At 46.3% G+C, this 26,945-nt stretch overlaps 2 protein-coding genes across 2 annotated transcripts in view; both read left to right on the top strand.

Annotated features, from left to right (window-relative positions):
* RPLP2 (ribosomal protein lateral stalk subunit P2) overlaps nucleotides 1–26,945 on the top strand; it is a 118,004-nt gene that overhangs the window by 8,672 nt on the left and 82,387 nt on the right. The gene's annotated exons all lie outside the window — the stretch shown is intronic.
* Nucleotides 1,679–26,939, top strand: PNPLA2 (patatin like phospholipase domain containing 2). The gene is made up of 9 exons (XM_057371436.1): nucleotides 1,679–2,039; nucleotides 16,865–17,097; nucleotides 17,284–17,349; nucleotides 21,311–21,520; nucleotides 21,869–21,929; nucleotides 22,687–22,854; nucleotides 23,267–23,399; nucleotides 23,811–23,933; nucleotides 24,173–26,939. The coding sequence occupies exons 1-9, from the start codon at nucleotides 1,853–1,855 to the stop codon at nucleotides 24,435–24,437; spliced, it is 1,446 nt and encodes a 481-aa protein (XP_057227419.1). The 5' UTR covers nucleotides 1,679–1,852; the 3' UTR covers nucleotides 24,438–26,939.

The following is a 26,945-nucleotide window of genomic DNA, read 5'->3' as shown; positions in this document are numbered from 1 at the left end:
GAGTATGGCGTTCTAACTCAAAWATTGGATTTATACCAGGGTTATATGCTGAAATTAGTTACTTCAGTCAGCTGACTGTGGGGCAGTAGAGAGAGGCATTAAACAGCTGTTCCTGCAACCTGTATGGTCCCTCTGTGGGGGGGGTATCAGCCTCCCTCAGATCATTTGAAAGGATAGTTGGAGTGGAAGGAACAGGAGAGGGTTTGGTTGACCTCCACGAGTGTAATTGGTGAAATTCCTGTGGGGAGGAAGGCCTGGCTTTGSTTAGTCTGAGAGCTGTTAAGGACAGGTGTAATGCTATCCCAAATGGGAAACTTCTGACGAATCATAAGAAAACTAATCCAAAAAGCTTTATGCCAAGATGAGTTAAGAAGTTTTTTAAACTTTGGTAGGAGGCACTTTTTGCTCTGTGTTGCTTCCATTAAAAACCTATCTGTGCTTTTTTTTTTGTTCTGTATCCCCCAAACATCCCTCCTGCTGATCTTGCTTCCTGTCTTTGAGTAGAGCAGCTGCTTCTCTTGCTATGCTGATATTTTTGATGTCTCTATAATATTTCAYACTTACCTAATGATTTGAATAACTATAGTCTGTATTGTTTACGGCAGGGAGCTATTTACAGCTTCTGAAATCTATTTTGATGATCTGCTAGCACTGGCCTCTCACCCAGTGCTGCTCCGTGGAAAGCTTGTGCAGAACTACTATTGAATATTATAGCTGCCCTGAATATATCTAACCATTTTGGGGAGCTTAGAGGTACGTGGAGAAAAAAAAAAAAAAAAAAGTTGAGAAAAGGTTAGCTAAGGTAACCAACTGTGTGTATTTTTGTGATTAGTATACAACAGTCTACAACTTCCAGTGAGGGGAAGAGGAGTGGCAGACACCGATGTCTTCTCTCTGGTGACCAGTGACAGGACCGAGGGAATGGCCTGAAGTTGTGTCAAGGCAGGTTTAGGCTGGATATTAAAAAGAAGTTCTTCACCTAGAGGGCGTTTGGGCACTGGAACAGGTTCTCCAGGGAAGTGGTCACAGCACAAGCATTCACAGCAGTTCAACAAGTKTTTGGACAATACTCTTGGGCACATGGTGTGACTGTTGGGGACATCCTGTGCAGGTCCAGGAGCTAGACTCGATGATCCTTGTGGGTCCCTTCCAAGGATTCTATGAGTTCAGGGGCAGAGAAAGTTTTTTGGGGGGATGACACAAGAATTGCTTTTTTTCACAGTTCTTGCCCTATTACTGTGACAAGACTTTCCTCCTTCTGACTCCTCAGCCTTTTAATGAAAGGGGAAAGCTTTCCTCTTTCTCTCACGTTTGTTGCCCGTTCCCTGAAAAACAAAGCAAACCGCGAGGACTTGGAGCAGGTGCCAAGAACCAAGATGTCCCGAGAGGGAGGAACAGCCCTTTGCGCCGGTACAGGGCGAGGTTTGGGCTGCTGCGAGGAGCCGCAACCCTCTCCTCCGAGAAGCTGGCTGGGCCGCTGCCGCTCCAGGGCGGCGCTGGCACGGCTGTCCCGGCTCGGCAGCCGGCGAGAGCCCGCARTGCCCCCGGGCCGGGAGCGGGGTTCACCGGAGGAAGGGTTGGCAGGAGGGGCCGGGCCATCCCGCCGGGCCGGGGCTGCTGAGGGGCGGCGGCCATGCCGGGGGCGGGCCCGAGGGCCGGGCCGCCGCATATAAGCTTGGCAGCCGGCGCTGCGCACCCAGCGGCAAACCCTGCCGTGTTCCGTGATCTGTCCTTTACAGCWGCTCTTCCCGGCTCTCCCGCCCGTMCCGAAGAGACCCGCGGCTTCATCTCCCCGCCGCGGCTGCTGCTGCTTCCCTCCAGCACCCCCCGCCTCCAGCGGGGCACGGAGGCCATGTTCCCGCTGGACTCTACCTGGAATATCTCCTTCGCCGGCTGCGGCTTCCTGGGGGTCTACCACATCGGCGTGGCCAGCTGCCTGCAGGAACATGCCCCGTTCCTGGTCACCAACGCCAAGAAGGTGTACGGCGCCTCGGCCGGGGCGCTCACCGCCACTGCCCTCGTCAGCGGCGCCTGTCTCGGTAAGCGCGGGCCCAGCCCGGCGCTCCTTCGCCTCTTCCCTTCGTTACTACTAATTTGTTAATTAGAGCAACAGCGAGGGCTGTGGGTGTGTATGTGCGTGTAAATAGCGCTGCGCCCTCCTCCTCCTCCCTAAATGGGCCCGGCGCTTTGTTTTTAAGGCCCTGCTCCCCTGTCCCTGACGGGTGGCTGAGGTCAGGGAGGCCGCTGATGTTGGGAAGTCAGGACAGAGTTCTTGGCTCTGACACCCACACGCACAGACAAATAATGTGGATTTGTTTGGCTTGGTTTGTGCGTTTGCCTTGGTTGAGTGTAGGTCTGGGAGAGTCTCTTGGGGAGGAGAGGAGCTTCTCGCYGTGTGGGCACCGGTCCTTGCGGGCTGCGAACGAGAGGTAGAGCAGCTGGAGATGGAGACATGGATTTTGCGTGTGCAGAAGAGAGTTGGGCAGCATCTCTGAGTAGCACGTCTCTCAGTCTGCATATGTATTTCTGGAAGAGGGTTATTCCTTGGGGTCTTGGGCACTGAGGAATTCTCTTGCCCTCTGCAAGAGCTAAATCTCCAATTTAACTAGATTTTATTTTGTTTTCAAGTTATAGAATAACCTTAAGAAGTTATCTCTGAAGCAAGCACAGTGTAGTATATCCCTATGTCTGGGGAGCAGCTGAAGGAAATAGTCTGTGGTGCCTCCTRGCTCTTTGTTGTTTTGCATATGGGAGTGAGCCAACAAACACGTGTTAAGAGTCTGTACCTGGAAGCTTTTATGTTGAGAATAACAAATGTAGAAAAGTTTCTTAAGCTTGAAAGGATAATGTGGTTTGAGAGAATCATGTATATCTATTTAGTCTCAGAGAATTATGAGCCTCTCCTATAGCGAAGTGCAGCCAGAGCTGTTTGCTGCTTGAATCACCTTGATCACAGTTTTTTTTTTTTTTCCACAGCACTCACTTTTGCTTTTGGAGACAGGTGGTTTTGAGATGTAGCGTTCGTTCATGCAACAAGTTAGCATTTTCTGTGTAGGTAGGTTTGAGGTTTCCCTTCCTGAATATTTTGTTTACAGAAGTGCCCAATGAAGTGCAACCATAACTTTCGGATCTTATAGGSAGCTCTTAACCCCAATCTGAGATATCAAAGACTGTAATGATGCCCTGTTGCCAACCTCTATCATTGACAAGGATTAATGATCCCTAATCCTTTGTGTAGGGATCCATTTGCAGATAGCTGCCAGGGGTTTAGTTGTTTAATTGCTGTTGCTTGTGTTGAAGAGGTAACTGCCCAATTAGTTCCTCACCTGGGTGATCCCTGTGCCTCCTCAAAGGCGTGGCACAAATGTGAGGCGGACTCATGGCAGAACCCAATTCCTTTGCCTTGCTCAGAGGCCATTCTGAGTGCTGAGCAATCCTGTCATCRTGTCTACTTTGTCCTTGCTATTTATATGTCCAGAGCATCCACAGCGTGCCAGCACTGCCCTTTGGGAGGCATCCAGCCTGGTAGAGAGCTTTCTGTGAATCAGRATAGATTTTCCCACTCCCTGTGAGAAACAGTGGGAGGCATTAAGAGGACTGAGTTAGGGCCACCTTCTAGGAAGCACTCACCTACCTCCTGAAGGAGGGCAAACCATACTATTTAAAGGTAGCCAAGCCTTGGCTCTTGGGTGTTCCAGTTCTATCTTGTTTGTCTTCTCTGAAATAGTTTTCTTCTGACTCACCTGAGTGATTGACARGTGTCTTGGGTAGAGAGCAGCTCTAAGGCAACAGAATTGACTTCTGAAAGTAAAAGCAAATGGGGTGTGTGGCTGGAGCATGGTATCACCATGCCATGTCCGTGTAATAAACTGTCCTGACAGTGCAGCTTCCAGACAGAGGTCCAGAGGTCAGGATGAAATCATAGGGGGAAAAGGGGACAGGGTGGAAGGTACAGCTGAGCCCAAACTAGGAGAGCACACTGTAGGCTTCAAAGGCRTAATTGAGAATACCAAAGAAAGCAGCATTGGGCATGCATATTACTGATGCAGGGCACCTWACATTTATATAAGAGATCAGGAGGTATTTGCAGTCTGATATGACCTTGCCTAACTCTTGTTAAGCACTTTACCATTAAGTTGTAGGGATCTTGGATTTATTGTTCAGGGTTACAACAGCGATATCCTGCATTTGAAGTGCCCCCTCCAGCTTTGAGGTTCTTCTGTTTGCTGATGTGAAAACGCATTGCAGTTTTCCCACTAGAATAATCTGGGTGATTATCAATGTGTTTACAAGTTACTTGATTATGCATAGTGCAGTGCTGTAGCATGAATAGCTTCTTGTCCCAAGGATTTTCTGGAAAATAGCCTCTGTCATGCCTCTACCATCTCTCAGGGGCTGTTGGAATCCAGCACACCAGGAAATACACCTTTATATGCCAAACAAGTGCAAAGTTTTTACGCTGGCTTTGTAGTCTCCTCCTTGTGCATACCTCAAATCCTGCAGCTTTTCACAAACTCTAGCCTGAAGCTTTGAGGATGGCTACCTGTCTGTATAAATGTAAAAGTCACTGGCCTGGATGAGAAAAACTGGCTTATTTGACATGATGAGAATGAACTTTTTCAGTCACGAGGAATGCTAAAATGCAGCTATTACTGGATTCTTTTATCTCTAATACCAAGTAGGGAATATATTTTTGGTAAAGTCTTGAATAATGTCACTTTGGTGAGCTGTATGGGGTTTGTTGTGCCTGCTTTGGGAGCACAGTAGCCTGAACAAATGATGGGATGTGAAGCTGTAATCACTGAAAAGCTGTCTTTGAGCTGGTACCAAGGTCCCTCTGACTCATAGTTAACCAACAGCATCTCAATTGTCTGCGTGGCATGTGAGTGTTGTCCTAGACAGCCCTCATCTCAGGGTGGGCTGGAACTGCTGAATTGCTTCTATTTTGGGGACAGGAGGTGGATTCTGCTTTCAAATGCAAAGCTGGCTATCAACCCCCCATCTGTAGAAGTTAGCTGTTCTCCTAAAGCATGAGAAGGTCAACAGAAAATGAGAAAGCAAGCTGAGGGGATGCTTTTAGTCTAAGACTACAGAAAGGAGGCTGTTGGTCTACTAGATTGAGTAGCATTGCTTGGGATGCACTTTGGAGAACTCTTCCTGGTTTGCTTACAGCATTTATATATTTAATTATTTTAAATTATTATCTTAACCAGGACTTTGTCTCAGGCTGGATCTGAGATGAAATAACAGTTATTTGACATTCAGGTTTGTTTGTCAGCTGTCACCATGTGGCCAYCAGGAAATGTGCTGCTGAACTGTAGAGACTTTCTCCATTGGGTAGCAGGAGCAGAAAAAAAAAAAAAAAGCTCAACCAATCAATCTATTTAAAACAGAGATAAATAACAGTAGCAGCATCTTAAAYGTTGTGCTTCTGCAGTTTAATTATGTGCATGCAAAGGCTTAAGAAGTGCTCATGGAGATTTATTTTCTGTGTGTTTGCGTAATCTTAACACTAAATCCCAGCTTGACAGAGGGAAATAAACCATCTTAGAGTCCATGGAATCCTCAGAGCAATGCCGGTTTATGTTGGTCAAAGCATGAATCAGGATGCTTATCCTAGGGGAAGTATGTGTGATGCTGTGTTCTGTGGCTGTGTGAAGAGAAGTATGGGTCTCCACAGGGACACAAAGGGAAGTTTTATTGCATCTGTGGTATCTCAGTAGTTAAGTTCCCTCCTTGCACAGGAAATGGTCATTTGTGCCTCCTGCAGAGGCCCTCCTTAGGGAAAAAGTTGTTGAGCTCAGTAGCCCCACCCCAGGAAGGAGAGACACCCTTATGTACATAMATGGAGATATGGATGCAATTCGTGGAAAACCTTCTGGTGCTCCCTGGAATTGTAAAGTTTTTTTTTCTGTGGTGGAAAATAGAGGGGGATGGGGAGATGTTCTTTTCTGGCATAGTTGGAAATGTTCACTGGCTTAGTGGAGAAGCTGCTGAACCTGGATCAGTGCCTGGATCAGTCACAGGGCTGTGGGATCAGGTGTCCAGAGGAGTAAGCTGGCAGCCAGAGAACCCTGCAATACCTTTTGCTGGGAGGTAATGAGCTTGTTCCTGCTGTCTGCCTGGCTCTAATAAAGAAGCTCCTGTAAATAAAGGTGCTCTTGCAGGCATCTCATTGGATGAGTGCAAGGGAAGCCAAGGAGCCACTTCTAACAAAAAACACMAGCAAGGCATGTGTTTATTCCTTTGGTACCCCACATAGACAGCAGGTGTGCAGAGCAGCTCAGTGCCCAGCCTTGCTGTCAGCCAAGGCAGCAGCTGCTCAGTGTCACTGGTTACACCACAAGAGGTCTTTGCATGGTCATTCTTCTGACCTGTGGGAAGCATGGTTCAGCATGTCTTGAACTCACAGCGTGTCTGAGCTGTTCCCCTTCTTTCTGCCTCTTAGTCCCCAGGCTCTTCAAGGCAATGGCAAGTCCTCTGTGTAAAATAGGAAAAGCTGTCCTATGTTCTTCAGGGTTCTGTGTACACTAACTAATTATGTTTGGAAGTTTAGTCCTGATAAAAAAATCTTCCTTTTTAAATTCCTTGCTTAGTTCCAAATTCCTGCTGCTGCAATGGTTACAGCAGCTCTGCCTGCACGTCCAATAGCTGACGGTGTTTGTTTCCTGTCTGTCGGGGGCTGTGTCACCTTCAGTGCAGCCAGTTKGGGAATTATTGTATTCTGATGTTGGGCTCCTGCWCACTCTGGGTTTCTCCRTGTTTCTSTCTGTGTGCCTTCCATAAAGCACARATGAAATGTTCACTGATTTGGCTGGAGGGATTTCCACCTCTGCTGTGTTTGCTTTCTACTGTACATGAAGAGATGGTGCAAGGGCTAGAAATGGTAATTAGTCAGCATTCCTTCTTTCTGGAGATGGGAATGGGCAGGCCTTCTAATCACAGGACCTTTGCAAAACCTCAGAAATCTTACTCCAAGGAGCAGCATGAGTGGATGACTCCTGTTCACTTTGCTCATGGCTGCAATCCAAAGTGGCCACCACTTTTCCATTGAAAACTTTTGTTGCCCAGCTCTAATACTCATCCACCTCCTTTCTGCTAAGTGTTCTTGGTACTTGAGGTAAGAGTCAGGATGTACCTTCAAGTATGTGGGAGTCAGCAGAGCCTGTGCATGTGTATTTGCCTTGGGCTGTGTGCTTTGTCAAGTAAGTATAGTAGAGCTGGTGAAAAGGAGGGGTAGAAGAAATTATTCCATGTGGAAGACTCTAAATAAGCCCATGCCTTGGGAAAAGGCAGAATRTGCCCTTGAAGTGATAGGTCTAGGGCAGTAGAAAATCCCTTCCAAGGAGCACACAGGAGAGAGACAATTAGAGAGCCTTGGAGCGTAAAAWAGATGCTGGAGGTTGTTGTGCCTACAGAGAAGAAGAGAGGAGAGGGTTTGGCACTTGTGCCAAACAGTGCTTGTGGCAGGTCTGGTCTTGTCCCTGGGATTGTGCTGATGTGCAACACATCAGGAGTTGGTGGTTTTACTAGAACCCAGGGCTTTGTGCTGCCCTCCGGCACTCGCCCAGAACTGAAMTGGTCGCATTTTGGTACAGATAAAGGCCAAATTCCCAATGGTGACTTTTACCTGACAAGATCTTTGGAATCTGCACACTTCACAAAGTGTCTTCTGCTATTGTTTCCCAGGCTTTTATCTGTGCAGTGCCTGGAGAATTTCTTCGGAGAATGAACGATTCTTTCCCTCTTCGTACATTGAAGTTTGGATGGATTTKGGTTTTGGAGGCCTTTTTTAGGCTTAGGATTTAAAGGATTGAATATCATTGTAGTGTTGGAYGTTCTGGCAGTCTCTGAGCTGCCACTCCTGTGGATTATCTAGTTTAGTGTCCTGAAGTAGCAGAGGTGGCATCTGAGGGTGTAAATTAATCAAGAATCCCTTTACATGTGTTAATTACAAGGGCCAGTCTTGCTGTCTGCATTGAATTTTGCTGATTCAGTGCTGGCCCTGGTAAAAAAAAAATAATTCCAGTGTATTATGGAAGCAGAGTGTGGATTTACGCTGCCATAGTTATGCTATGCATGGAAAAACTAGGAGTCCTCTTTCAGAGTGGGCTGTCAGCACAGAGAGTTTTTACATAGTGGGATTGGTAAAATAATCTTTAAGGGAAGCATTTAACAACTASCCATATTTCTGCACACAGAAGAGTTCATCTGTCAGGTGTTCATCTGAACATCTGTCTTKCTGCTCTTGTTTGTGTGTTTAGCCCTGCAAGAAGGGCTGAGCAGAGGCTCTTCCCCTGCAGGGGTCTGTGCAACCCTCTGTGAGTACCTCCTGTCCTACTCACTGAGCTATTTTCAGAACTATGGTCATGTTTTGGCTGGGGGGCCATTGCTGATGTCTGTGGAAGAAAAGTAGCATCAGTTTCTAGATTTTCTTGCCATGGTTCCCTTGGTATGCAGCTTACCTTGTGATCTTCCTGAARCTGCTCCAACAAAAGGAGAATCCTCCTGGAGCAAAATTCTTAAACCCTTGCCAGAGGACTGCTTTGGAATGAAGCTTTTGATTCTCACTTCCTTGCTGGAGTCTGTCTGCCCCTCTCATGCCAAAGCCAGTGGGGAAGAGTTTGGGGTGTAAGGTGRCATGTGACCTCTCTGTGTGAGATGGGAGGGCAAAGCAGGCACAGCAGTCAGCACACTCACAGGAGCACAGGGAAGGGCTTGGCGTGGATTGGAGCAGTTGGCCAGCCTTGTGAGCATGAGAGCTGGGCATGATGCAGGCCAGGGCTGTCAGGGCTGTTCCTCTTGTCTGTGTCAAGGTTTTAGCAGCCACACAAGTGGACAGTGGAAAGGACAAGGAGGAAGACATGCTGCTGTGTGACAGAGCCAGCCATGTCTCTGGTATCATCTCTGAGCATGTAACAATTGCCACCTGTAAGCACACAGGAAAAACATTCAGCAGGGCTGAGACTGATAGCCACCAAAAGCTGTGTGTGAGCTTTGTTTTGGTATTGGTGAGCCGGCTGAGGGTAATGGCTGGTGTGTGATAAAGCTTAAGGACTGCTGGAATAGCAACAGTTCTTCAGACTGGAAGAAAAAATTATGACTGCTAACTGCAGTTTTTGTCTTTGTGGATCCATGGTGTCTGGCAAAGGTATCTACTTTCCTGCCCTGATCTCTTTCTAAAGCATTTTTCCTCTAGTAATGCCTCCCCTATGGAGTGAAAGCAATTCAATTTTCTATAATTGTGTGTGTGATGCCACCTTGTGAAGTGACCCTGAGAAGTGAATATGAACTGTGTGTGCAACRTCATACATATGAGTGACGCTTGGTYTTTCTGCACTSTTTCCTGCTCAGAATGATGAYGACTGGAGGCTTTGYGTTAATTGTTTTCACTCAGGTGAATAGTGACATTTGGATGTGGTTCCACTCCTGCCTCTGTGCAGASCAGAGAAGAAAGGTAATTTCTCATCATTACAACATAGGTTTTGGTCTGTTTYTCCCCTCCGCTAGCTTCCTCTGGAGGAGTACTTGTTTTTAAAAAAATGCTTCAAACTCAGCATTACCTGGTTCAAAGTGAGCAGCAAGGATCTGAGCTGCACCTTGTCTACCCTGTGAATCCCCTTTTCTTGTCATCCCATGCAGTTTGAGTTGCACTGTAACATTGACAGGGGTTGATGGATGGATGAGGGTGGAACATGGTTAGTTCAGCTTGCCTGGGGTCCTGAGCAGCTTTTCCTTTTCATGCACTGTTATGCATGTTTAATTTCTCTAATGCTATGAACAGAAATGAGCATTAAGCCTCGTATTAGGGCATTACAGTAGACAAAGATTAGACTAGTGGGTGTTGCTGTTGTGGTTGTGACAGAGCGATCCTGGCTGGCTGCCTGCACTGAGCTGCCTCCTGCCCTTCCTATTGATTGTTCCGCTGTTTTCGGATTTGCATTGCGAAAATAATAAACGCTCCCGTCCTGACCGCAGAAACAAAGCAAGTCTCAACTTGCAGAACAGCAGTTCTAGCAAGGCTTTGGTGTGCCAACACTTCATTAAGTCTAGCAAAGATTTAGCTAGAGACATCACCAAGCCTGGCAGTTCTTATGCCTGCTCTCCCACAGCCTGTTTGCTTCTATACAAAGCAGAAGTATGCCTTAAAGTGAGAGTATGAGCAGTGCATCTGCAATTTGGCTTGCCTAAGAGTCCTACCCTGCAGGTACCAGTAGATGGACATGTGCCAGTCACTCTGGGCTGCCTGGTGAGCTGCTCTTTGCAAGAGATAAAAACCCTGGCAACTTAAAAACAGATCTTCTGCTTATGTTCCTCATATCTAGCATGTGGCAATAGTTCTGGTTCATCTATTAACTTGTATCTAGAGCACACTAACCATATCTTTTGGCTCAAATGGGAAAACTGTATCCTTTTGGTTTGGCTTTATTATAAAAGGTAACATGACTGACAGCTTTTTTTCTCTCCCATTGAAACAGAAAACATCTTGGACCAAACGTTTCAATAAGAGAGAAGCAGTTGCAATTTACACTGCAGTGTGTCTCAGGCTAAATACAGCAGTGCTGAGCATGGAGAATCTGAACCAGGAGGTGTTGTGGGCTGAGCCCTTCTTTTAGCATCTCGCTCTGACTGCAAGAGCTGGCCCGACTTGAAAAGCTTTCTCTTCCTCWTGGTGTTTTGTTTGCACCTGCCCCACCTGTAAGGCCAGAACAGGTGTTGCTTACTGTAGTCTAACAGGGATCCCCAGGAGTTAGTCCCATAGGGTATGTGTCAGTGCCTCTCATTGCTGAGCAAAGCAGGAGAAACGCCTTCACGTACAGCTGGTGGCCAGGCTTTCTAAGAACTCTGCTTTACAAAATCATTTGTTGAGCTCTGAGGTCAAATCCCTGCACAGACCCCCTGATGAGAAGGATTACCTGCCACAGGGAACAGCTGGTCAAGCATTAGGGCTGTCTGCAAACTGAGTGGGTGTGGTTGTGAGGGGAGTTGTGTTTACCTCCTACATATCAGCAAAAATAAAAAGATCCTGTATCTCTTATCTGGAGCCAAGTGAGCTGAACTGTTTCTTACCTGATGGCAAAGTAGGCGGAGAGAAGGATTAGTGAAGACCTTAAATAAAATAAAAATTATACACCAGAGCAACAAAAATTAGGGAAGTCCCAGAGGAACAGCTTGTTCTGGTACATGGTGTTTCTCAATGTAACTGGCTTACAGGAAGATGTGCACTGATGTGAAAAGAGTTGATGCTTTTAAAGACTTCACTGCTAGCTGCCATCCCCCAGCCTCAAATGTTTAAAAATGTGGCTTTTTTTCCTTTGTGTAAAAAGTTCTTGTGTGGCAGTTTTACAACTTCTGGCAAGTGAATGTATCCTTTCCACACCCAGTGCTTTTAGGTGTCTGTCSAGGATTTGAAATTATAGAGCTGTCACCAAAAGTGGGATACACCTATCACCCGAATATGTCTTGTAAGGGCAGATTGTAAAACATTGCTCTTTATTTCCTGCTGGCATGGATGTGCCTTTGGGGACCCCCTTTGACATTTGTTCAGCCTCAGTGATGGGCCACCAGAGAACATCTTGGGTCAGGTTCCCATTCAGGACAAGTTGGCTTTTGTTCAGCTCTGCTGAAATGTTAGCTGGTTTTTGCTCTCTTGGRACAAGAAGTGGAAACTGGGTTGCTTCAGCATGAGTGTGGAAAGAGGAGCAGAAGTCTACCCAAGCAGTGTGGGATCTTTCACAAACTAAGTTCCTTGCCCACAAGAACTAGGGTTGTCCTTGGGTCACTGGCACATTGCTGTGCACTGCTCCTTGGGGTGAACAAACAGGCGCTTTCTCATGATCTGAGCTGCCTATGAGGAAACATCCAATAAAGTTCTCTGTTAATTATTTTCTAGATGTCAATTTGCAAACCTTTGTTTTGGTCCTCTTGTTTACAGCTTTGTGCATTTCTTTCAGGCTGGTGACAGGACTGTGTTATAATTAGGACTATATCATCTGGGAGAGGCCAGGCAGGAAAGCATGTGCATTGCTTACACTCAGTACTCAAAGAGGCAATTGTGGGAGCTGTGCATGCTGACCTGGAGCAGCTTGAGGATTGGGCCCTGGGAGAACATGGAACGGTTCTCATTGTTTGAGACTGACTTTTAGTTCTTCCTGTATGTGGCACAGGAAGAGCAAGAGACAGGCAACTGAGATAAATTAGCATTGGGGGAGATCATGTTAATAAATTCCTTCTGACTCCTCGTATTCTTAAATTCACAGGCAGACAGGGATCTACCACTGGGATAATGACAATTCCAGCAGTGCTCAACAACCACCTGCACTGAAAGCAAAGTGTGAATATTTTAGCTGAGGAKTCTTCCAAGGGATATCTGTGCTGAGTATCACACAAACATCTCTGGAACAGATAGCTGAGCAGAACTTAAAGAGYTCTGGAATGACATCCCAGGATTGGCAGGGCTCCTGAAAATCTTACAGTCAAAGATTTGACTTGGTCATGTGATCCCAAACGAACAAGGCATAAGGCTGTCAAATTCGTGGGGGAAGTGTACACCAAGTGTACCTGTGCTTCCTTCTGCTARTTGGCTTGTTTTCAAAGCTGTTCATGTGTTGGGTCAGTCTGGAGCTTTAGCTGGGTAGTGGGAATGAGGAGGGAGGAGTGGTGCCTCCTGYGTTGCTGATGTGTAGGAAGGAGTCCATTTGTTGGTGTTGAACGAGAAGCAGGTTTAGTAAGGATCTGCAGAGCTTCCTGCCTGCCGCACTAGTCCAGGCAAGTTATGGTATCTGCGGTCTAGGGTGTGACGTCTGTCTGTGCCTCCTACCGTCAGGGACAGGGCATGCTGTCCCTACATCCACCAACTCGGTGCTATCTTCTCTTCTCCATCCCTGTTGAAAAACTTTTCCTTTAAGTTCGTATCCTGTTTACTGTTGCACTAGGCAGGGAGTGGGAATGTCCCTGGCAAAGAAGGGTGATCTTTGTGCTGACAAAGAGCTCTCCCAGAGGGAGCTGCTGGGTTGATTATCCAGAATGCCCTTCCCCCTATTTCGTTTGGTCTGCTCCTGTTTTTGTCTGTGTCTTWGGCTTTTTTTCAATTTGAAATACTTCATGGGTCACCTGTCATTTTTCTGGCTGGCAAATAGATATCAATATGGTCTAACATATGGTTTAACAGGAGACCATCATGGTGTCCTTGGTGCCAAAGCCCTGCTGCTGCAGGTGTGGGTCTGAAGAGGCCCTTCTTCCCTATTTGTCACCCTTCCTGTCATGCAATGTTTAAGCTTTGCAATGGACCTCATTGTTATGCCCCACACAGGTTTGCAGYAGCCTTTCTGTTTCACCCCAGAGCCCTTAGCAACACATAAGGGTCTTCCCAACTGCCTGGCTAAGGTCAGTTATAGGTGATTGATCTTCAGCTCCTCTGTTCCAGAGGCAGAGTAGCAGCAGGCTGCTCTGCTGGGGTGTTTGTTTACAGTTATAAATAGCATGTGCTGCTTAAATGCTTTTCAGGTTAGAGTTTAGGGGATGCCAGGCAGGATAAACTGAGTTATTTTGGAGTTAAGCATGACTGATAGAGATGAAAGTCAGTTGTTTAAGGGAACAGTCCTGATATGTCAATAAGCTAATGTGAAGCTGGATTGACATAGTTTAAAAATGAAATGTGAACTAGCAGCTGCCTTCAGGCTTTTCCCGTGGGTGCCACTATTTTGCCCCTGGTAGCCACTGCAGATGATAGATCACCAGCAGAGKGGAAGCAGCTGGCCTTCCTTGTCTGGCAAGGGACATGTTGGGATGTTTCAGGACACAACTGTGTGATGCTCCTTTGCATCATCCCAGCTGAAATTTAGATAAGGACAATGGCCCTGCAGTACTTGAGTTCATGTATAACAACACCCACTGGGGTGATGGGGGCGGGGGTAAAGGGAATGTGGGTTTCCTAATGACAGTGAAATATTCCATATATATTAACACAAGATTTTTGAGGAAAATTGTCTTCATAAATCTGTGGAGGTTAAGATTGAATTAATTGTTTGGTGTGAGAAGAATGAAATATTTTCTCAGCAAATACTGCCARCGATTAGGGATTGCCTCTGCCCTGTGGTATGTACCTCAATAAGGACTATCTAATTGAGCTTTTTCACAGGACTGTGTGTCCTGAACTATTAAATCCATCAAAAAACAATGATAGAAACTTTCCTGTGGGCTGCAGTTGGCACTGGACTAGTCCTGGTAATAATTGAGAGTTGATGGCCTGACCCCTGTWGGAATTTTCTCACTTGACTGCCTCTCCTTCAGCTGCTCCCTCTGACACATCGCAGAAAGAAATTGAGTTGGTTTTCCTCGAATAGCCTTTCTGGTAGTAACAGGATTAAAACACTGTCACTTCTTTTCTCTCCTCCCAAATATATTTCTAAGAAGACTTGTCATCTATCATGGMTCTAGCTATATAAACCTGGCTTCTTTGGTTTCTAATTATAAGCTAGTCTTATTTCCTGGAAAGCTGGTGGTACTGCAGGTCACTCTGTGCTCATGCCTTCTTACAGAGCCCTTCCACATGCAGCTTTGGTGCAAGTGATCCAGTGAGTCACAGTTAGAACCACAGATGTCTTTAAACAGAAGTGCCTCAAAGCTTCTGTGAGTATGCACATGTGTATGAAAGGAACCCAAAACAACAAATCTCTAGAAAGTATCCAAAGAATGAACTTGCTAATTAGCAATAATTSTTCCTTGGCTCTCTTGGGTGTGAAACGGTGACAGAGGAGGCAGCCTCAACTCATGGTTCCCCTCAAATGCTGTTTACTGGCGTAGTTGGGACTTTGCTTTCTTGTTTTTCTTAAAAAACCCCCAACCCCCTTCCAGCTCACATTTTTGTTCAACCAGTCATAAAAGCTCCATTTAGTTGCAGTTGTTTTCATTGCTATCAGGTCTTTCTGCACACTGAGATGCCAAGCCTGAAGGCATCATTCTGTAAGCACCATCTCTTGGGTGACCCACACTCCCCCCAGCACAGCCTTTGTGCACAGGGGTCTCCCATCAGCTGCATGCTCAACATCCACCCTCCCTCCCACTGTGGGTTTCAGCCAAGCCAACTGTACACTGTAATGCACTCAGTACAGAGGAGTTTCCCTTATGGGGTCATATGCCAAGGTGCTGGGCTGGGATTCCTTCAGTTTTCTTCTTGTTTGCAGTTTCTTTCCTCCCCCTGACAGATGTGAAAGTGTCTAAGGAAAAGTTTTGAGTGCTAATGTTGCAGTGATTATAAAGTGTATTTCTGTGGGGCTGACTTCCTTCATGTTGGGAAGGATGTTGAACCATGTGGCTACTATCTGGAACAGGCTGGGTTCAATGGCTTACTGCTAATTAAGTAAGATCAGAATTAGACTGCTAAACATTGCTCTAGGACAGAAGACTGGGATTACAAGGCTAAAAATTGCTTCAGAGGGGGAACTTTGGCTTTTCTGCTAAGTTGCTACCTCACAATGCCTAAAATCCTGACCTCAGAGTCTCTGATCATGGTCAAGGGTCCAGTTCTTTGCGTGCTTGAGCTACTGGTATTGATGGGTTTCCTAAGCCCAGAATCACGTTCCCAGGCCACATTGATGAAAAACATGTTGCTGGCACACGTGTATTGCAAAAGAGGGGGATGTGTCAACATAGCTTGGAGGGTTGTTGCTCTTATCTCCATTGTATTTATTAACTTGGGTCTAACTTGGGTTCTTTCATTCTGCTGCCTTCTTTTTGCAATTGAAAAACTGCGTGGGAGAGCAAAATGAAGGGACTTTCAATCAGCTGATAGTCTTTCATCTTTTTCCAGGAACTGCCTTTCAGTTTGATTGGAGAGGAGTCTTCTTTTGTAAAAGCATGTTTCTTTTCTCCTGGTTTCTTTAATTCTTCCCTTCACATTCTGTATATTCCTGACAGTCCTGAGTGCAGTGATTAACTTGTACTTAGAGAAGTGTTGTATCTCACCATAGCTGGATGTATGTGGAGGYGACAGTCAGTATGTGCAAAGGACAATATGATGGATGCTGTAGTTTTGGTTTAGGTTGATTGGGTTTTTTTCCTCCCATTGCTTTTTTTCACACTGGAGAGCTCTGATGCACTTGTCAGATGGAGCTCCTMGTGGCTGAGATAATGGGCTTAGCAGATGCCTTCCCTTTTGTGCAGCTGGGATGTCTCCTCTCCTCAAAACCAGCTGGGTCACTGTGTGAAAGGGTAAAGCAAGCATGCCTTCATATGTCCTGCTTGCCATCAGGGCCTGGTTTAGTGCTGTGGAATTGGATATGGAAGGAATGGGACACTAAATGCTCTGCAGGAGGAGCTAAGTYGCTATTCCCTAATGAAGCATTAGTCCCTCTTGCTTACTTGAGATGTGGCTGAAATTCACAGCAGAGTTGGGATCACTTAACTGGAAAGCACCAGCATTCCTGGTCTGGCACTTTTGCTTACTGGGTGATGATTCTTTTTCCTCTCAGGAAAAAGRTGCTTACTAGAAAGGTTTTAGTGGAATATGTTTTGAAATGGATTTATCCATAAGCCCAAAGCTGTTGAAGGATCAGTCTTGTTTTTTTTTTTTTTTTCCATCAGCCCTTCACTGGCCAGATCTAAAAAAAAAAGTGTGAAGCTTTAGTCAGATGCACATGATCTTCCTTGAGTTGGTAAAACATAAGTAAGAGGAGAGTAGCTCTTTGTGGTGGGGCCAAAACAGCAAACTTCCATGACTCCTGTAACATCCCCTGTAATAACCTCTTCTTTTTGTATATCAGCCAGTGGGGAAAAGGCTGGGAATGAGAGTTTTCTGTGCCTAGTTTTGTAAAGGAGAAGACTRGTTTCACTAGTGTTTCATGGTGCGTTTCTCTCATTGCAGGGGAGGCTGGTGCCAGCATTATTCGGGTGTCAAAAGAAGCCCGGAAGAGATTCTTGGGCCCACTCCACCCCTCTTTCAACTTGGTGAAGACCATTCGGATATGCCTGTCTAAGATGGTGCCAGAGAATGGCCATGAGGTTGCAGCAGGACGTTTGGGTATTTCCCTGACACGGGTCTCTGATGGAGAAAATGTGATACTGTCAGACTTCAATTCCAAGGAGGAACTCATCCAGGTGATTGGAAACTTACTGCAGAGGTCTRGGCAGAGACTGCATTCAGTTTTGCTTTGCCTTGGTCTCCAAATGTCCATGGTACTGGAGCATACCTGTCAGTACATGCCACCATGGTGTTCTGAGAAGAGTAATAGTTTCAGTAGGTTTTGATCTGACTCTAATGCTCTGGATTTATTTCTCCCTCAGGCCTGTGTCTGCAGCACCTTTATCCCTGTCTACTGTGGGCTGATACCTCCAACCTTGCGTGGGGTGGTAAGTAAGACTCTTAAGATGGTCCTTCATTAAATCATATACTCATGAGTAAGTTTTGACAATGCTATTGCCTGCCTCCTGGCAGCGTCTATCTGAAGAGAAATGGGAAATTCCCCTCTCTTCCTGCAATGGATATGCCTTCTTTTTACTGCTGCCCATGGTTGACTGTAAATGTCCTGAAGACCAGTGGATTTAACATATAGTAATATATAGCAATCTGGGGAGGGGCTGGCTGGCTTAGCAGATGGTTTTCATGGTTGCATGGTACAACACTYTCCATCACAGAGGCTTCAGCTGTCTGCATGTGGAAAGAAGGTGAGCCCAGGACAGAAGTCCTGAGTGTAGTTCCTCTTGCATGTGCCTGACACTTTCTGCGGGGTTTTAACTAGTGCTGTGGATACTGGCCCTCTTTTCTGTGGAGTTTTTCCTGTCCTTTSTCTGAGAATACTGTTCTCTGCCTGCCAGAGCTTTCTTTAAATTGTGTCCAAAGCTGTCCAAGAACAATTTATCCCTCTCTGTTTGCATGTTAGAAAWGAAAACAYATGAAAGCTGTRCAGARCAGKAGCATTTCTGGACATYGCAMTCATGCTTTAAGGGCCTCCTGGTTRAGCTTGGCCTCCCTTGTGCTTTWTAGGTTAATGAACATGTTAAAAGGCAGGGGTTTTGCAAACTAAATAGTCAGCAGTGAGAGGGAGAACTGCTATAAAATATGTGCACTGATTTACTGTTAGTGGTCTGACCAAAGTGCCTCCGTGTGTCAGTGCACAGCATCAAATCTGTTCCCACTGCTACCTGTGTCCTAAAAGTGAGGTCAGTTTGCTCCTGCATAATATGCAACTTGGCTGGTTTTGTCTTGTAACTTGGCTGGTTTTGTCTTGTGCAAGCATGTTGGTCAGGGAAATGACCTGGAGGAGATGTCCAGTGCTGTCCAGCCCTTCAGAGAAGTGGCAGAATCAGTAATTGTTTAGTATTTGCTCAGCAACTTGYGGGCAGGGCTTTCTCCCTATAGCTGGTGGGACCATAGCAGTGRCTCTTATCTTAACCTCCTTTGGGGCTAATTGAGGTCAGTGTGCATCAGGCAAAATCTCAAAATTCCAGAACTCTGTACAGCATCAGGGTTTCTGGAATGTGCAGCTGCCCTGGCACACTGAGGGATAACATCTCATGGGAAAAGGTGGGGAGGAAATATGAGATGAGGAAATGTAATTCCTACCTCTTCCCCAGAAAAGCATGGCTCTGAAGGGGGATTGCTGATGAGATGAGAGGTTAAACTGGGTCTGTTATGAGCTTGGGAAATGGTTTTGAAAGAGGAATGCATGGTTCCTAGCATGCCTGTGGTGACTATATTTGCCAAGGATAAACTGACAGACCTGGCACAAGGACTAGTTTTCAAGGCARTGCTACTGTGTGCAAGGTGCAAAATTTATTTTCTACCTTCCTCCTAAACTTTTTCCAGTGTTCCACCTTCTCTGAGGTCCAGTAGCCCCATGGAGTGGATGATGGAGATGGGTGGGAGAGTAAAAAAACCCCAAATATTGAGAAATGGAGATGTCAGTAGCTGGCATTTCACAATACACACTGTAGTTGTGAATTGTCTGCAGCATTTGGGTGACATGAATCCCTGGCAAGCATCACAAATCTGATTGTCAGATCATGTGAGTGAGGGGCCCTGTGCATAGGAGAACATAAGGGAATGGAAGTGGGCACCCCAGTCTATGAACCATCCATAAAGCTGCTGCTGCTTGTGTCTGCAGGCAACTGGTGGCTCTGTGCTGTTCTGGGCTTTGCAGGAGACTGGAGAGCGGTTACACTTGAGATCCTGGAGGTTCAGGCAAATCCAAAGTGGCAGCTGAGCTTTACTGAAGAATGTTGATCAGCATTACTTGGAAGCAGTGGACCAGAGAGAGTGGGGTGTCCACRTGTATTCCTGGATTTCTGTGGAGTCAGAAGGCTTTGCCTGTCAGCTCTGTCCTAGTTGAACTTTTTTCTAATGGCATCTGTGCAGTCATGCTGCCACCCTCAGGGAAACATGTCTTCTGCATTCTTACTGCAAAACTAGTGTTGTCCAGCATGAAAACTTAACTCCTTTTTCTTTAGACAAAGTACTTGCTGCTTGTTTTGCTCTGTTCTCATCCCACTCAGCATGTCGGGATCTCGTCCTTGCAAAAGGAATCAGCCAAATGTCTCCAGCTCTAGCTGTGCCCAGTCTGACTCTCAGTGGAGCAGTTTTGGGGGGAGGATGACAGTGGCWGTTTGCTGTGGTTGCTTTTGACATGGGGAACGCTGATGCCTACTTTGGAAGGGGGAGAGGGTTCAGTTGGTTGTGGACARCTCTTGTCTGGAAAGCATCTTACCAACAAGCTGTGTTACTGTTTCTGAGAGGATGTACTTATCTTGAGTTTAATCTATCCTATCCATCYGCTTCCTTTACTGTCCAAATTCGGGTGGTGTAGGAGTCTCTGAGTGTCTGTCTTGATACAGTATTTGGTGAGCAAGGCCTGCTGTGAGGAGAAAATGCCCTGTGCTCTGAGTTTGGTGCTCTGTAGTCTAGTTTGGACTACAACTGTAATCACAAGCCATCTCCAATGAAGATGCAGGCTATATGCAAAGTAGCCCTGATATTTAGTTTGTCTCCCAAGAGACAAACTGCTCTGCAGTCCACCCTGGCCCTGTTGCCTCAATGGCAGCTGGACTCCTGTAGCTGAATTAGGCTTTCAGCATAAAAGCCTGTGAACTGTTCCCCAGGTTCAGAGAAGCTGCTTGAAGAGGTCTCTGTCTTGTCTGCAAGAGCATCCAGAGCAAGAGAGAACAAAGTGCAAAGTACCCTCCAGGCAACACATCCAGTGTTTTCCTAGGCGTTGTGGTCAGTCTGCCTGTGAGACAAGAGGATGCATGATGCCGAATGGAGTACCTCCTCCTTCAGTCAACATTTCTGTGCTCTGTCTTGGTTTAGCCTCTACCAGCTCAGCTTCTCACTCAGAAGAGTGAAAGATGTTTACAGYTGCTGCTTAGGGGGCTGCATAGCCCCTGTATCATGATTTGTTTGACCCTGTCCAAAGGAATGGGATCTAGGCAGCAAATGGTAGGATCAACCCTGATACAAAACCAGCAGGACTCTTCTGTAACTGAAGTTCACAAGAGCTGGAGTTGTTGCTCTACAAAGACTTCCAGCTTCCTTCTCTTTTGGCTTGACCAACATACTTTTTCCTTTTATCTTTTGCGTGTTGCTTACTCTGCCAAAACCTGTGATAGAGATCGTYTTGTTCAGCTCCTTGTGCAATTATAGTATCCAATGAATATTTTGAGAACATGCTACTGGGGTTGCCCTTCCTGCAAGGGTAACGCAAATGTGTTTATGGCGCAGAAGTACAGAACATTCTCTGATAAGAGCTTGCCTGTTAAAAGCAAAACCCAAGTCCTTTGTGCTCTGTTATCACATCACAGCAAGTTGATTTCCAGTGTGTATGCATCTGTTGGGATTGCTGCTTGATAAGCCCTCTAGCAACAAATCAGCTGGTTTTGCTCGTAGGTAACAAACCTTCTGCCAGGGAGGACTTGTCTGAGCTTGTTCGTTTGAAACACAAGTGAAAAATSGCACAATGTCACAGTGTGACAGCTTAGATCAGTGCTAATTTGCACTGCAGGTGGTTGTTGGTGTGTGTTATTATTTAATTGGACAGCAGTCAAACCCCATAGGAGATGTAAGTTAGCAGTCACACAAGTGAATATGCCTTTTTTATTGAAGACTTGTGGCCAACGCACTCAACCAAGAAAAGCATATAGCAAAAGGAGATTGTAAACAATACAGCTATGCTATCATTGATTTTAAATCCCCTAGTGCTGGTGGATGTACTCCATTCTCTTCCCAAGTTGTTGGCATAAATACGAAGAGGGACACAGAGTAAAAAAACCACTTGATCAGTTGTGAGAATAAAGATTGCTACATTTGTCTTGATTTCAGAGATACGTTGATGGAGGGATTTCTGAYAATTTGCCCCAATATGAGCTGAAGAACACAATCACGGTGTCTCCTTTCTCGGGTGAGAGCGATATCTGCCCACGGGACAGTTCCACAAACATGCATGAGCTGAGAGTCACCAATACAAGCATCCAGTTCAACCTTCGCAACCTCTACCGCCTCTCAAAGGCCCTSTTTCCTCCAGAGCCACAGGTGAGTTTCCTGGTCACACCAGAACTTGAGGACCATGGATCTTGGGCTTTGGCTATCGTGCACTTTAGCAGGAGATGRTTGCAGACACTGTTAGTTTTGTATCTTGTGTTTGTCTTTGCTCTTTACAGTGTCAACCCAGTGCAAACCTTGATGTGATTCCCATATCCAATGTATTGATGTTATACCTCCCAGTCCTGCCCAAAGCCTGAGAAAGGCTGGCAAGAATGAGGCTTGTTCTTGGGATAGCTCAGGAGTCAGGGGAATTCCTCTGAAGCTGGCACTGATGTGGGTGTTTGCTCTGCTCAGCCAATTTCCAAGTGACTCTCTCTCATCTTCYTCTGCCCACAGGTGCTGCGGGATATGTGCAAGCAGGGCTATCGGGATGCRCTGCACTTCCTGAAGAAGAATGGTAAGGCACTGGCTATTTGCAGGGTGCGCTGAATTGTCTGTTCTGGGCCACACTTGGTGCCTTGGCTTKGAGGGTAGGTGATGGTGTGTATGAAAGGAGGGGAAGAACTGAACAGTGCCTCTGATACTGGAGTATGAAATTCTCCCTAATAAGTCTACTTCAGTACTTCAGGAAGCAGAGGTGGAATGGTGACCTTTGCAGTTACCAACACRGTTGTTGGGCAGCAGTGCCGTTTGGACCCCCGCAGACACCCTGCTGCTCTCCCTGCATGGCTGGGTCTGTGCTGCTGCTCTCAGAGCCGCGGTGCCGGGGTCCTGGGCGCTGCCGTGTACCAGCCCCGGGCTCTCCTGCCTSCAGCCGCTGCAGCGCTGGGTGTGCGCTTGCTGCCACCTCGTGTCCACGGACAGGGATGCAAACCAGGATAACTGGGAGAGCAGCGGCCATGCAGCTCTGTGTATGGATTGCACGGCAGGAAGGAAATCTTGCTTGCAAGATGGGTGACTGGCAGAGTTTGGCTACAAAACTCTGAAAAACAGCACCGTGTGGAACTTAAAGGGGAAATGTGAGAACTTTTGATGGGGAAAGAGAGAATGAACTTAAACCAGCAAGGTTTCTAATTCCTTGTTGTAAGCATTACAAGAGATTTATGCTAAAGAGGCTGRGTATGGCCTCAGCCTAAGGAGAGTTAGGGTGAAGCGAGGATTAACACTCTAAAGGCTGATTTGTATCATCCTTACAGTATAACTTCTCTTCCCAGGTCTCCTTCACCGCCCAAGTCCTGCCCGTCCTCTCCTTGCCATAGAAGCACCTCCAGAAGAGAAGAATGAAGAAGAAACACAAGCTGAGGACCAACCAGAGGACAACACTGCCCTTGCTGTTGTTGAAGACCACATCTTTGAACACTTGCCTCCCAGACTGAACCAAGGTATGATTCGAAGGGAGAGATCACAGGTAATCTTCCTGTGCTTTCTGGTCTGCGTGATTATTGCTTATGGCTGGGTTTGGTCATGCCCAGGGACTGAACTGACACCTGCTGAGAGTTTGATGGATTAGGGGTCTCAGATAAAGTTGTGGTTTGCCCTGTGGAGGCTGGATTGGGAGAGGTTGATTTATTTGACAGTGTTCTGCATGGTAAGGAGAGGAGGGGATCTTGTTGCTCACTCATTTGGAGGCTGATAAAGGTGAAAGCTGCTGTTTTCAGCTGTGCTCAGGGAATTTGTAACACGAGTGAGACTTCCTTAAGAAGTGGGAGGTGRTTGTCTCAGGCTGAGTAACTTCTAGGGTGTGACAAGAAAGTCCCCCTGCAGGGATTCAGCCATGTTTTCTTCTGCCTTCAGCTCTTCTGGAGGCTTGTGCAGAAAGAAGAAGTTTCTTTACTGGCCTCAGCAACATGCTGCCTGTACGTGTGGCCACAGCAATGATGGTCCCTTATATGCTGCCTCTGGAATCAGCAGTTTCTTTCACTGTCAGGTAAGCCTTGGGCTTGTCCCTCAGTGATGCTTTTCCCAGTGCAGAGGAATATTTGATGTAGCTGTAGTGTTTGACACTACAGAGAGAGGGATTCTCTAATTTGGCACTGCTGGTGTTCCTGGGGAAGGAGTTCCTGATGATTACCAGACATGAATAAAAAAAAGTCAACCCCCCCCCCCCCCAAAAAAAAAAAAACCCATAAAAACCAAGAACCTGAAACTTTTCCTATCTTCCTGTGTCATTTAGTTACAGCCAATGCTCCCAGCTTAAAGGAAGATTGTGGTGTGCTAGAATTGGCCCTAGAAAATGGTGATAAATTTTTGAGCTTTGAGAGAGACTTTGGAACTGGTGTTCTTTTCATCATATTCCCTTGTCTGGCCTTGGTAATGGTTGTCTTCTGTCTCTTTACAGGTTGCTGGAATGGCTCCCAGATATCCCTGAAGATATAAGATGGATGAGGGAGCAGATGACAGAAATCTGCAATTATCTTGTGAAGAAAGCCAAGAAGAAACTGGGCAGCCATCTTTCAGCCAGGTATGGCAGAGGGTCATAGCTGTGATTTGATCCTAGTTACAAGGGATTATTCTTACCCAAAAGAGTTCATGGTGTGAGTAACTGAGAGATGTGAGCGGCAAAAATGGGCACACACAGACTGCTCACTAAAGTCATGTAGTCAATTTAGTACGAAACAAGACCATGGTTCTGGAGCTCTGGTCTGGTGACCTGCTCAAGTCTTCCCTTGTACTGATAATTTGCATGTATTTGCTTTCCAGGCTCTACTATCACCTGGAACTTGGAGGGCCCCAGAACCTGCCAATTACTCCCCCACCACCTTGTGGTGAAGCACTGCCCATGTGGATGAGAAGCAACCGTTCAGTGTCTGATGTCATGATGAAGTGGGAGGAGTACCAGCGCCAGCTCATGCTGGGCTTGCTCTGCATCAACGTGGACATGCAAGCCTCCCTCTTCCCTCGGGAAGGGTTTCAGATAAAGCTTCCACCTCTAGACTGTGCAAAAGAGTGCCTGCCACTCTTCTGAGCCTGCTGCTCTGCAGGGATGAGGGTGGGTGGGAAGGGGAATGGACATGGGGTGGGACCAGTCTCATCCCTCAGCAGCAGGCTGCCCTGTGCTCCTGAATGTGCTGCAAGGGGGATTTCCCTGGGATGGAGACTGGTGGAATTGACTGTAGCCATTTGYTGCCCACTGGGCCAGGCAAGGGACCTCTGTGTTCCAGAGGTCTGATTCCTTGCTCTAGACTTGTGGTGAGGCCTGGCCATTGCCTGTGGCCGGGCTGATGCTGACCCAGCTGGGCTCTCCCAAACAGTGCACTTTGAATTGCCATTGGCTTTTTACCACCAAATAACCAGGATGTAGATAACGCTCTCAAGTTCATACAGCTTTTACCTTCCTTGGTTTTTCAGAGCCTATATCTTGGTTCCTTTCCTTAAATCATCTGACAACCCTTAGCTCTTTGTGCTACTGAAAGATGAAGTAGCCTCTTGCCAAACCAGTTTTTCTCATGGCTGCTTTCAAATCTCCTCTTGACTTTCTTCTTTGCTGAAACCTTGGTCTTTCCTCTCTCCCTTAACTGCATCCACACTGGAAGCCAGAGCTGGTCCTGCAGCAGACTGCAYTGGAACTGCAGAAGTGTAGAAAAGTTATGTATTTTCCCTGATTCATGTTGTCCTTTCTTGTTCAAGGTCCTCATGGAACTGCTGTGACTTGAAATCTGAGTGTTAAGTGATTGAGCTTATTTAGAGAAGTAATTTTGACAGGTTTTTTTTTCTGGGGGAACATGTTGAATTTGAGGCCCTATTCCTCTCTCTGTGAATGGAATTGGTGTGGGGTTGGCCTGATAAAAGCTCAGCCTGGCTATTTCAGGATCAGCTTAGCAGCTAAAGCAATATGAAGTGCTTGTAGGAATGTGAGAATTGTGCAGGGCATGTTATTTTTGAGAGGCTTGTGGTGGAGCATCACAACAAGTGCTGGGGAAGTGGCTGCCTCTGTCGGATCAGCCAGGCTTTGCTCCTTAAGGGGCTGTACAACTGAGGCAAATTCCAAGTAGGTGATATACAATGRATCTCCTGCCATACTGAGGCTTCTGTCTCTCATTTGCTCAGAAAGTTTGGTTGTTGAGGCTTTGGAGTGAGAAGGATTTAGGCTTGTAGCTACACCAGCATCACAGCTTGTCTGTCTGGTGTTGTGGCTCAGGTACAGCTCTGCAGCTGGCAGGAGCAGGAGCATGAGAAGACTGTTGATGCACATGCAGCCTCTTGGAACTGCTGCTCTTTGTCCTGCCCCTTGGGAGACCAGAGCTAGTGGATCTGTAGCAGAGCAGGACTCTGCCTTGAGGCACTGCCTTCTCAGCAGTGGTCTGGTCCTGGCTTGTGTGAGAAGTAGAAACTCCCTGCTCTTCACAGGGTGAAACATGGCTTCCTGTGGGGATTGCATGAGTTTAAGTCTTCAAACTCTGACAAACCCAGCTCCTGGTACCTCTTTCTGCTGCTTCTCTAGCTGTGTGAGGCGTCTTCTACCTCTCCTAGCACAAACACTGTGCAATGGCCAAAGCAAAYGTATGCTGTCTTTGCTAAGGAGCAGGACAGGCTATCTGAAGCTCATTACATAGCCTATATGTGGAATAGTGATTTTTAATAGACTCTGTTTTGCACCTTAGATTTAGAAAGGGTAAATAAGCCCAGAAGTTGTTCTGGTAACTGGAGAAAGTAGTAAATCTGCATGAGCAGTGTGGGTAATAGGATGGAAGTTGTGCACTGGACATGGTTTGGTGTTTGTGTGGAGACTGATAAGCATCAGGACTTTCCTGCTGTGACTGTGCTGAGCTGGGAGGCAATGGAGTGGGCAGCTATGCTAACCCATTGCCCAGGAGATACCAGTGCAAGAATGAACTTGTGACTTAGATTAGCACCCCACTGCCCTTGATGGATGTAACCTACCTATTGTAGCACAAGGGCCTGTGTAGCTTACAAAGCAGGCCTGCACTTACACAGTCAGATTTAGTCTTAAGCTTTGCATAGTTAATTTGGTTAGGGAGCAGGGAAGTCACTACAGGAAGAGAAAAAAATTGGAGGATTCTGAAATCAGAATAGAACGTTGGATTACAAAGGAAGTCAATCTTGCGATTGTCTAAAGCCCAYAGTAAAAAATGCTAGATTCTAATGAAAGTGACCCAGCAACAAGCTACTGTCACTTGGTGGGAGAAGGATGAATTTGATGAAAATTGGAACTGAGAAAAGGTGTTGATTTTGTGGTTTGGTATGGGATTTATTTTTTCCCCATTATTTTGAGCTACCTTTTAATGGGAAATGGCACGTGCATAGCTAGTTTGATTGCTGAATGTGCGTCTCTTSTTCCTAATGCATACAGAGCAATTGGCAAGAACACAGACATATTTAATGGCAAGAAATTAAGTCATTTTATCCGGAAGGAAAACATCTGAGAGGGGCAAAACTGCATAAGAAAAATATTGCATTTAGAAGCTGCTGCCCTTTTGACTCTGCCTTTTTTTTTTTTTTTTTTTTTTTTTTT

Source organism: Malurus melanocephalus, unplaced genomic scaffold (assembly GCF_030028575.1).
Source record: "Malurus melanocephalus ecotype Western Australia unplaced genomic scaffold, MMel_1.1 scaffold_147, whole genome shotgun sequence".
In the NCBI taxonomy this organism is placed as follows: Eukaryota; Metazoa; Chordata; class Aves; order Passeriformes; family Maluridae; genus Malurus; species Malurus melanocephalus.
The sequence above is the reverse complement of the archived record's forward strand: the minus strand, read 5'-3'. Positions and strand labels throughout refer to the sequence as shown.